General features: G+C 28.1%; 1 protein-coding gene across 1 annotated transcript; it reads right to left on the minus strand.

Annotated features, from left to right (window-relative positions):
- Positions 1-2,763: 2,763 nt before the first annotated feature.
- Positions 2,764-4,363, minus strand: CYP77B1 (cytochrome P450, family 77, subfamily B, polypeptide 1). Its single transcript, XM_016340761.3, has one exon. It carries the CDS (start codon positions 4,324-4,326, stop codon positions 2,794-2,796), a length of 1,533 nt encoding a protein of 510 aa, XP_016196247.1. The 5' UTR covers positions 4,327-4,363; the 3' UTR covers positions 2,764-2,793.
- Between the last annotated feature and the right edge of the window lie 8,578 nt (positions 4,364-12,941).

Consider the following 12,941-nt stretch of genomic DNA (forward strand, 5'->3'; position numbering starts at 1 on the left):
TTTCTCATCTTTAATTTCCTTACCTACATACACTGGATTTGTTCGAGTACTCTAACGTACATGTGTACTAATATTTTGTAATATGTATACTCGTCACTTTAAAAGTAAATGGTTTCAAACTATTTATAATTATATTGGCCAAATATAATATTGGTTATGCATTTAATTAATTTAATTGTAAACACCTATTTACGTATGCTTATTTTAATTTAGACGAGATGTTAAAACATCTTTTTTATTTAGATACAATTTTGCCATAAAGCACATTATGTATAAACATCATGCGTTACATATACACAGCTTGAAGAAGGGTCACTTCAAGAGGTGCCTGTAAATAATTATATCATAATGCTTGTTATATTTTTCATTCCAAATACGAACAAGTTTTTATTCGCAATCAATTTTATTCAAATATATATTTATATGTACACCTAAAAATGTCAAATATGTGAAACCCTAAACAACTTGAAAAAAATGCCCTAGCCCCTTAGCTTGTGTACCAAATTCCGCGTAAGGACGATGCTATACAAATTTAATATTTTCTAGAAGGGAACACCAAATTGGGGTTTATATGTCTAGTTAAGAGAGTCTAATAATGCTAATTCTAAAACTTTTTGTGAGTATTAATTTTGAAATTCTCAGTAAAAATTCAGCATCTTTCCATAGATGGTAAAGTTATATTATAACAAAATTCATAGCAAATTCTTGCAAAAAAATCGCAGATAATAAGTTGTTTTTAGTAGTATAAGATAGTGTTTCAAGAGCTTAATATATTTTCAAACAAAAGACATGAGAGACCAATGTTATTCTGCTCAAGCTCATCTAAAAATCGAATTATTTGTAAACTAAAGACTTGCCTACAAACAAGTTCTCTCATAAAGAATGACCCACCCCTATATAATATAAGGTGGAATTAAAATTAAGGGTTTTTATTTTTAACGTATTATTATTATTATTAATGCATTCGATTTATTAAAGATGTTATTTTTAAAAAAATTTATGTTTTTGATGAGTATTTTGATGTCTTATTTATAGTATTATTACAAAGTGTAACAAGATCTTAAAATAATTAACCTATATATGCATGTAGATTCTAATGAATGTTGTCCAACAATAAAATTGATTCGATTACCCATTATATATGGTTATGTGTCATTATTTCAATATTAAGTAATCATATATTATTATGTGTTATCTAGTAGGTCCACAAATGCATTTGGAAATTTTATGGTCCTTGTATGGTTTGATTAAATGCCCACAACAATAGAATGGCATGACATGCTCAAGTATGGAGGTTGCACCATGCACAAATAGAAATATATATATTAAAGAGTCATTAAGTTTATTTATTAATTTAATAATATATTTTTATGGATCCCGCTAGGGAAACAATGAACTATTTGTACAATGTGTACAATGGCTTATTGAGTTGCAAAATAAACATCCCCATATTATCTAGAATAACCATCCGAGTACTAGGGATAATAAACATCTTTCCAAAAGATTAAACTAATTTTGGGTTCACCAAGGATCAAACTCTTGACCTTTCGAATCTACCATTCTAACACCATATCATGATACCACTCATCCCAAAAACTTCAGCTGATGGGAAAAAGTAACATTAATGGCTATATCTCTAATACTCCATAAACCTCCATTGTACACATTGTACAAGTATTCCATTGGCTCCTCGTACTTTTTTTATTTGTATTTACACATTAAACATTAATAATTAATTAATAATAAAAAATAAATTTTAATAATTTTCTAATATTTCTCCATAAAAGAAACACACTTGTAAAGGGTAAAATGAGTCGCATCTAGCATGGCTACTGTGAGTTAAATGTCATTCTCACCTTTATCTTGTCCCAAATTAATCTGTATGTAAAGATAGATATGAAATGCATTTTAAAATCATATTGATTAGCATTACAAAAGTTCATATTGCTATATATATATATATAAAATGTCACAAGAGTTAAAAACGTGTATGGATTTGACTCTTTTTTTTTTAAGAAAATAAATAGTATTTTCTCTGATCTTCCGAGAAAGACAGAGTAATTTTGTGGTTAAACATCATTGACTCATTGCTTACAAGAATCCATTTTTTGCTTACAAGAATTCATTTTTTTCAAGAATTGAACGACTAAGAACTTAATGTACTCTATAATATTTTCATGAACGTAGCACCGAATGAATTATATATATATATTTATATATAATAATTCTACATTGTATTGTAATATAGATATCTCTATGAATAATGGAATTGATTTAAACTTTTAAAATATCACAAAAAATGAATCTATATACTATTAGATGATGCTTTCTTTTTAATTTGCTCAATTTTATTCTTAATTAGCTACATATCTAATTTTATACATGTAAAATTTCAATCAAAATCATACAGATACACAAAAAATAATAGATAATACATACAAAAATATGTATTTGACAATATTTCATAAATTTTTTATCATATTATTATAAACAAATTTAATTATTTTAATAGTTGAATATTTAGTTTAAAAAATATATAAATAAATACATATAAATATAGATAAATATATAGCAAATAGTTAATTTGGTTATTGACTTTTAACATAATATTTTTTTATCATTTTTATATATTTTTGTGAATATAAAAAATAAACTTTTATTTTATTTAACTTTGTATGAATTATTATTAATATCGAATATAAAAAACATACAAAAAAGGTAAACATAATATAGTAATATAATATTTTTCTATAGATAAATGACTTAATAAAATTATTTAAAAGTTTAATTTAGTTAAATAGCTCTAGGGAGAATCATAGGCCTCAGAGGATTTTTCATGACAATAGTAAAAGCAAAGGTCTCAGTCGGGTCGGGTGGTATATTCGGGGCGGGCACCCACTTAAAAGCATGAACCATTCGAGCAAGCAGCATGTAAATGTGAAGTACTCCAAGAGTCCAAGCGGGGCATATCCTCCTCCCAACTCCAAACGGCATCATCTTCACCCCTTTGGTTCCCGTTATGTCCACATCAACCCCATCCCCGCTCAAGAACCTCTCGGGTCGGAACTCACCCGGATCCGACCACATATTCGGATCCTCCGTCAACCACGCCGTGTAAAATTCTACGCTTGCATCCTTCGGCACCGTGTACCCTCCCAGTTTAGTCTCCTCCGTCGCAGCGTGGGACAACACGAAGTGGCTTGGAGGGTGACGCCGGAAGGTCTCCTTTACCAATGCGCAGAGGTACGGCATCTTCTCTACGTCGCTCTCCATAACGATGCCGTTTTTTCCCACGCAGTCCACAATCTCGCCGTACAGCCTCTCCTGAATCCTCTGGTCTGTCACCAAGTGGAACATGGCCCATTCCACAGCCGTGGCGCTTGTGTCTGTACCCGCGCTGATGATCTCCGAGACTAGCGTGACGAGCTCTTCATCCCCCAGCCTCCCCCGTCCTGGAACCTCCAAAGTGAACAGCGAGTCCACGTAGGCAGCACCAACAGGACTCGCCATCTCAGAACCACCATCCTTCCCACCGCTATTCACGTAATTTCTCCTACTCCTTATCAACGGAACCAACAGCTCCACCTGCTTCTCCCGAAGCTTTTTCGCCTCTCTCACTTGACGGCGGAACAAGGGAGTGAGAAGGGGTAAGAAGTCTGGAAGCTTGGGAAGGGTAATAAGCATAACGTCCTTCAAGATGCTCTCGATGCTTCTGATTCTGTCCTCTGTGATCTTGGCGCCGAAACAGAGGCATATGAGGATGCTGCAAATGGTGAGCCTGCAGTTGCTCATCATTTCAATGAAGCCCTTTTCACGTGCCTCTCGTTGGATCCTGCTCATGTGGGCCTCCATGGCCCATTTCCGGATCCAGCTGCACTGCTTTATCCTCAACGGGGTGATCATCTCCGTCACGAAATTGCGCCGGAGAGAACGCCACACAGGACCGTACTCCGCCGAGTTGATGGCGCATTTCCCCATGCTAAAGATGAGTCGAATTGGGGAGTCCTTCGGCCTGCTGGCGAATAAGGGGCCCCTCTGGACGAGTGCCTCGTGGATGAGTTCGGAGCTGGTGACAATAATCATGGTGCGCTGTCCCATCTGCATGGTGAAGATTGGACCATATTTTTCACGTAAATCGCGGACCACATAGATAAAGTGTCGCCGCTGGAGGATCACTTGAAAGAGGTTTCCCACTATTGGCCACCCTGGTGGTCCGGGAGGCAGATTCTTTACTCCGCCGCCTGTGGTGGAGCAGTAGCACCACCACCAACGGAGGAAAAACAATGTGAGGAAGAGAAGAATAACATCTATTAATGTGAGCTCCATATGTATGTGTGAAGAATGAAGAATTAAAGGAATGGATATATAACATGAGAGATTGGTGATGAGAGTGAATGAGTTAGGTCTAGCAATTAATTACACTAAGTACGGAGTGCAACTTCATCAGAGATGAGCCATTACAAATATTCAAACCATCATGAATGAATCAACTCCCTTCCTTCTTTTTACATTTGTTATTTTTTTTATTATTATTTTTTTTAAGTTAAAGAAACTCAACACAATAAAGTATAACAAAAGAAAAAAACAACTACTAACAATTTAAAGTAATGGAAAATGTCACATAGTCATCCTTGACCATTACTGATTTTTTACCGTGCAAAATTATTTACTGATCATATTTCAATGAATCTTATTAATTAATACTATCAAATCACAATTGATATAATATTCCACATGAATTTTTAACTATAGTTCAGATAAATATAAAAATATTATATCAATCATATTTTTATATTTCTATACTTAATTATAGATACAGTACTTTTCGAGTACTTTTTATATATTTATTATTAGAATATAATATTATGTATTTTAATTTAAAAAATATATTTATTTTTAATTAAAATTATAAATTATGTTTTATAGTATAAAAAAATTTAATATAATTTTATATTTTATATATATATGACAAAAAAATAAACAAGTTAAAGCAACTTATTTTCTATCATTTTAGGTTGCATTGTTATTATTATTTTGTGCATTGTATAAATAAGAGTATGTTTGAATTAAAGAAAATGACATATATGTAACTAATTAGATATAGAGGTGAATTTTTATTTTCCAGTTGTCTATTTTTTCTTTGTAAAATAGCAAATAACAGCATATCTCATCTATAATATTTTAATTTTTACAAGTGGAGAATTTTTTTAAGTGTACATCAAGACACAAGACACAAATTTCTATAAAAAAAATAATATAAAATAAATACAGCTATTCAAAACTAATAATATCTATATATATATTACAGTCAAATTTTTATTTAAATAAAATATTTATTACACATTTAAACAAGGACAAAAAAAATATTAATTTGTGCTTTTAATAGTCTCATTTTTGGCACTTGGAAAAACAAGATTTATAGAATGAATAATTGTTTGTGTCTTATCTTTTATAATCTCAAACATCTAAAAATTATATAATTTCTTTTATTTTATCCAGAAATATAATAAACTATTGTCAATAATTATGATGGTGAAAATATATACACCTAAATGTACATGCTATTAAATTTTTTAATCCTAATTTAAATCTATAAATAATACTTTTTTATTTAAATAAAATAAAGCTTATCATAGTCACACCTATCTATGTATAATGTTATACGTTAGTAAAATTAGATGAGTACCTTTTAGTATTAGTATTATAAATATAAACATAAACATACATATATACTTGGAAAGAAAGTAAAAATCATATATATCAAATTCAATCTAACATCAACACAAATAATTATTGAAAATAAGATATCGACAAAATACAACAAATAATATTTTGAATATTTTCACTCTATAAAGAGAAATATAAAGTATATTGATATGAATTACGAAGAATTCAACTTCAATTATTTATTCATGCTTTTACAGAAAGAGAACCTCCCAATTTAGGCTGAGAACTATTTTTTTTAAAACAAAAAACAAATCTTAAGTGTATATTCAATTTAGAGTAAAGTATAGTTTTTGTCTCAACGTTTGGAAATGCTATTTGTGTCTTTACTGTTTAAATTGTCTTATTTATATTCTAATGTTTATAAAAATGATTCAATGTCATTTTGTCTCAATTATACTAACGGATTAGATTGTATTTTTTAATTATTCTCACTTGAATGTATTATTAAGTCTCATTTGGATGTGTTCCATTTCAATATTGTACCCACTATTTGTATTCAGGTTCAATTATATCCCTACAAAAAAGTGAATTATGTAAATGTTGCAGGAAAGAGATTTTCAGAATTCCAATTAAAGCTCATAATATGTAATTGACGGAAGGATAACATTGAATCACTTTTACAAACGTTAGGATACAAATAAAACGATTTAAATGTTAGAGACACAAATATAACTTATCCAAACGTTGATGACAACAACTATACTTTACTCTTCAATTTATAAATAAATTTCATGTATAAAAATATACATAAAATTCATCAATAAATATTTTTACCCTATTTTAATTTACTAAACTTATTGTAAGTAATTTTTTTTCTTTGAGGAAGGGCCAAAGTTAAAAAAATAAAGGGGGCAACATAGAAAATTAAAAAGAAAAAGTTTAGGGACCAGAAATTTTATTAAATTTTAGCCAGCATATAACCACCAAAGAAAAATGAGCTATTGAATGAAATCTCACACTAATCTAACACTATTAAAATCATCATTAATAGCTATTTAATGATTATAAATCACAAAAATTGTTGTCCGCTAGCACTCCTCAGTTAAAAATACTATGAACTTATGGTGAAAAGTGCATTTTTTTGGGAGATCATCGCCCTCCTTTTCTTTATCGTATCCAAGTCCACTTGTCAGTCAATTCAGTTAATTTATCTTAATTTCTAGTGATATTAGAATTTCATCGAATTACATAATTTATATTGCATGGTTTATCCTAGCTAATAGCAATAAATAAAAAACTCTGTTCCATAACACTGATATGTCTGTCCCTGCATTTCCTTGAACCAACGGGTGTCCAAGTAAATTTATAGTAGCAACAATCATTAACAAATTAAATTCGATGATTTGTCGTTGGATTAGTGGTAGTCACACTTACGAACAATGATGTTACTGCAGCACCACATTTCTCTAGCTGTTGCTCTTGATTCTTTTGCAGTTTTTAATAATCATTATTTTTCTTAGTCATAATAATATCTCGCTTAACAAAATTTTGATAAGAATTGAACCCTGGAAACACGAAAGAAATGATAATAGCTAAGCAGCAATTATCAATAGAACAGATTAGTTGATGGAAGTTAATTGAACTTTTTTTATGTGAAAAGGAGTCACTGGGAGAGTGCGTCCTTAACGAAATCTACATTGATTTGTGGTTGGATTAATGGTTTTCAATATTTCCATTTTATTTATGATTTCTTTTCTGTTTGATCAATGGATTGATATTGCTCACACTATATTTCCATCAAAGCACAGATTAGATAAAAAGTTCTTCAATAAATGAGCACGAAACTGAAGTTACGCTACTTACTGGTACTTTTAAATATTAAAATGTAAATCAATTTGAATTTGTCAAAGGAAATAACTCATTCGTCCGCTTATCTAAATTTTAGATATTGAGTTTGGACTTATGTATCTACTATCTAGTAGTTCATTAGTCTTTGACTTACTAAATTAGAGATATCATTAAAAAAATCAGGACTGCTATACATACAAGTTTTTTTGGCTTACAAATTATAGAAGTTGCTTCAAGTCCAAGAAAAAAACATGCACACTACTCTTTTAAAATCAAGCGTCTAACGCACGCGCCTTAATCACCCTTCTACGACACGTTCACTCTTTCCCTTCTTTCTCAATCAAAATGCAAACCGTCAAGATTCAAGGGACATTCGAAACAAACTACGATTCTGCAGAAACGTTTCAACTTCTCGCGAAGAGTAGAAGAAATCAAGAAGAAAAGATACAAATTTCCATAAAAAATCACCAGAAAAAATGAAAAAACATTATTCAAGGTACTGTTTTACTGTTCTTCTAAGTTTTTCTTTTAGATTGTCTCTGCTATGTGCCTCATCTATAACCAGCAAAACATTAAAAGATTTCAAGAAGAAATATTTGGGTGTATTTCTTAAATCTTTTGGGTGTATTTCTGTAGCCGTTTGGGTATATTTCTGTAATTCTTTCTGTAACCGGGTATATTTTTGTAATCTTTTGGGTGTATTTCTGTAATCGTTTGGGTGTATTTATGTAATTGTTTGGGTGTATTTCTGAAGTTCCATTATCTTCAAAACGATTTCAAAGCTTGATTTCAGAAATCATGAAAATCGAAAAAAAAATAAAGCAAAGAGAGAACGCACGAAGGATATCCAACAAATTTGGCAAGAAACTCGAAAAAAGAAACGAAATCTTTTAAAAAATAGAAGTTATATATTTGCGCATTAATTGATTTAATTGATTTAAAAGTCTGTTAATGAGGTTTCGTTCTCTTCAAACTTGTAAAACTTGTAAACGTAAAACACTTGTATATAGAGATTTTCTCTAAAAAAATATAACACTTTAGTTTTTTATTCTTTAATATTTGATTTTGATCGATTTTCTTTTATCAAAAATGTTTGAAAGTTTAATTTAGAAATCATAAGTAGTCATAATTTGTTTCTTTTCGTTTTTGTTTATTCATTAGTTATTACTAGAATAAATATATATTAAACATAATAAATATATAATTATAGATATTACATATATAAAGTCACCAAAAAGGATATTACATATATAAAATTATAAATATTAAATTAAATAAAATAATTTTAAATTATTATTTCCTAAACGTTATTATTTTTTATCGTTAATTGATTCTTATATTGAGTTTAAACACTTGTCTCTAAAAAATAGTATATAAGAGAGAACGATAATAACGAGTTTTGGATAATCCTATATACATAATATATGTTTCTGAACATGCTATTACTAGTTAGAAACCATTTAGATAAAGATGCTTAAAACATCTTTTTTTAAAGATGTTTTTAATAATTAAAATTTAACATATATAATCAATTGAATCATGTTATTTTTGCAAAATTAGGCTAAACAAATTGATTTAACCAAAAAAAAGGTTAATCAAATTTTGAATTGGTCTAAATTAATATTATTTTTTTATAAAAAATGACTACAATACCCTTATTATAGAAAATGATTAAAATACTCTTATTTTATATATATATATATATATATATATATATATATATATATATATATATATTAATTTTAAAAATTCTAAATCCTAACCCTACGATAGAAAAATAAAGGACTAAAATTTAGGATTCTCAAAATTAATATATATAATAGAAGTATTTTAGTCATTTTCTATAATAGGGTATTATAGTCATTTTTTATAAAAATAATATTAATTTAGACCAGTTCAAAATTTGATTCACCATTTTTTTGTCAGATCAATTTGTCTAGCCTAATTTTGACAAAAATAACACGATTTAATCGATTATATATGTTAAATTTTGATTATTAAAAAACATCTTTTATAAAAAGACGTTTTCAGCGTCTTTATCTAAGTAGCTCCCTTACTAATTAGTACGTTACTAATAAACAGAGAGATTTATCAATTAGCTCAGTTGGTGTTTAATCAAGTTTAAAGTTTTTTCTAAGTTTTTTTTACCATCTATATGCATGCGAACAAGATTTAGGTTTAATTATTCTGCTACTCTCTATAATTTTATCAAATTTACAATATATATATATATATTAAATCTCTATACTAGGTCTTTTTTCATAAAAAATATTAAAATTAATAAAAATTTTTTTTTAAAAAATATATAATCAAAGATTTAATTAAAATCTTGTACCTTAGTACACTGAACACCAACCCAATCTCAATGAAGACGGAAAGCGCATGTGAACATAGAAATTGTCTGTCTTCTAATTATCACTTCGAAGCAATATCACATAAACAAAGACGATATCATCAGAAAAAGGACCTCTGAAGGAGGCGGAGGAAATGAAAGCCTCACAGCCGGCCACGACCTAGCTAACTCTGGCGATGCGAATTCAGAGATTGTGAGCTATCAAATCGTCTTCAATCTATCTGGAATCACTCACTCACTGATGCCACCTCAAAACCTATATTCTCAGAAGGGTTTTAATTATGGATATTTTTAATTTGTAAAAAAATATCCTGTTAATTCTAATATTTTTTACATTAACAAGAACTAAATTACAAAATAAAAAATAATGTAAAAACTCAACAAAATAAAAGTATAGAACTCTAATTATAAATTTGATGAAATTCCAGAAACTAACAAATAATTAAACCAAAAATTTAATACAGTTGTGCACGGCTATTACATCAAGAGCACGAAGGACTAAGAGTCAATTTACATTGACTTTTAAAAAAAAATTATTTATTTTTTAGTTATAATTTAAAAAAAATATTATGAGATTATTAGAATTTATTATTTTTGACCATCACTTAACCATCAACTCAATTTCTTTAGTTTAGTTTCTTTGATTTAGTATATAATCCAATAACTTACTTTATCTCATACTTTTAAATATTGATGGTTAACTGATGACAAAAAATAATAAATGTTGATGATCTTCTAATATTCTTCTTTTTTTAATAGACAAAAGCTATTTCAATTTTCAAATTAAAATAATTTTTTAAAAAAAATTCAAATATTAAAAACGTTTTTTATTTTTATTTTTTAAAAATAAAATATTATTAGTTTTAAAAGAAACAAATAACTCTTTTTTTAATAAAGATATTTTTTAAAATATGTATTTAAATAAATTTAAATTGAATAAAAATATTTAAATTTTAATAATAATGTCATGCAATTTTAAATTTTTTATTATATATAAATTTGGTACTGATTTTTGGAAGATAAAAACTTATAAAAAAAAAAGAAAAAATCTAATGAATTAAATTAGGCTTTACTCAGTACTAACAAATCAAGACCTTCTGAGACCTATGACTATGAGAGTATGAATAGATAGAGGATCCACTATAGTTGAAGAGGATCTTAAAAAGAGTAGATTACACTGAAAAAAAAAAAAGGGAAGCATTAAGAGTAGATGTGTACAATAAATAAAACATTGAATCATGACATGTCGATATCATTCATTGGCGTGCGATAAAACTAACCAGTATTATTGTGTTGGATGGTTGTATGGCAGGGTCGTATATCTTATACAAAATAGAGAGTACTATCTTATTGGCAGCTGTGTTTGTTTTTCTTTTACTGCATATATATAATAATAATAATAATATAACAAAAATAGTGGAAATACAAAAATAGGTTTATTTGTTATGAATTTATGATGTTCTAGAAAGAAGTAGGTTGTATCATTTAATTAAGAAAAATGCTAAGTAGTTCCATTTTTTATGATCAGAACTCTGAAGCCTAAGTGGGTTAACTGGACTCATAAATATATTTGTTAAGCTAAGTCAACCATATAACAAGTTCACATTTTGCATTTTGCTCTATTTATTTTTATGAAGTATCGTTATTTGTTTTCTTGTTATATATGTTTAATATTTAAATTTATAATAATATATATAAAAAAAAAAGTTATTACGTGTATACTAAAATTATTTATCAAAATCAGTCATCAGTATAAAATATATGTTAAAATATAAATATATATTAAAAATAAATTAAATTACACATGTATTTATTTATAAATATATTATTGGCTAATTTTAGTAGCTAATTTTAATGTATAAATAGTATTTTTGATAAAGAAATTTATAATTTATGGCAACTAACGACTGACAAAAGTGAGACCCTAGTATTTGAAATCAGGGATAGCACTCACTCCTCACTGGCTACTCATTTAAAAATGTTACTAAGTCCAACTTCCCATGGTGAATTACAGCAATAAATAGCATTAGATTATGGTCTGACCAATCTAGCAATGCCTCATCACGACTGTCAGCCAATGTCTACACGGTTTCAGACCGTGCAATAAATGATTCCCTCATTGAGCTACCCCCATCCACTGACTCTAACTTCAACATATTTTTACTCCCAAAAGGCCAAAACAGTGGAAAAGAATAAGAGTGCTTTACCAAAATATAAAAATGTTTAAGACTAAAAAGGGTAAAGAGTGCCCACAGATTGGGATTTTAAGGCTTTGTTTTGTTTTTTATTTTTAATTTTAATGTGAGAAAAGAAGTGAAAATAAAAAATATATAAATATGTTACATATACACAAAAAATAGTATTTTTATTATTTTTTATAAATCTTGAAAATAAAAAAATAAAAAATAAAAATAAAATGAAAATACCTAGCAGACTATATGAATTTCTTGGCTAAGAAGCCAAGCAAAAAACTATTAAACCCATTATATCAACTATAAATTTATGGTGGAAATTCAAATCGGTCGATTCCACATAAAGTTAATAGTTGAGAGTGTTAGATAAAAATTTAGTCAAATCAGTCAAATTATCTAATGGTTCTCAGTTATCAATTTCACGTGAAGTCAACTGCACTTGAATTTCCACCTAAATTTATACCCACGTAATTTGTGCATGACATATATATTTAAAGAAACAGAATTCATTCATACCCATTATATCAAGATTTAATTATTCTGTTGTTTCTTATAGTTTTACGAAATTTTTAATTGGATTCCTTTTATAGTTGTCAAACTTTTATTTTAGTTTCCATTTTTCTAAATTTTTTCTTGTTAAAATAAATGTTATATTATTGTTACACGGGAACTAAATTATATATTTACCCATAAATGTTAAACTTGAGTTTAGCTTTCAAAATGGTTTCTAAAACATTTCGTATGATTGTATGAATTAATCTGGTTCCTAAAAAATTCATTGTCACAATTTATTAACGTGAGTCGATCAATGGTCGTTTCGTTTTCTTCTTATTAACGACAAGCTTACCTTCACACTGCAATTTTAGAGAGACGTGAAAGCG

Source organism: Arachis ipaensis, chromosome B1, assembly GCF_059453495.1.
Source record: "Arachis ipaensis isolate K30076 ecotype BB chromosome B1, ASM5945349v1, whole genome shotgun sequence".
Lineage (NCBI taxonomy): Eukaryota > Viridiplantae > Streptophyta > Magnoliopsida > Fabales > Fabaceae > Arachis > Arachis ipaensis.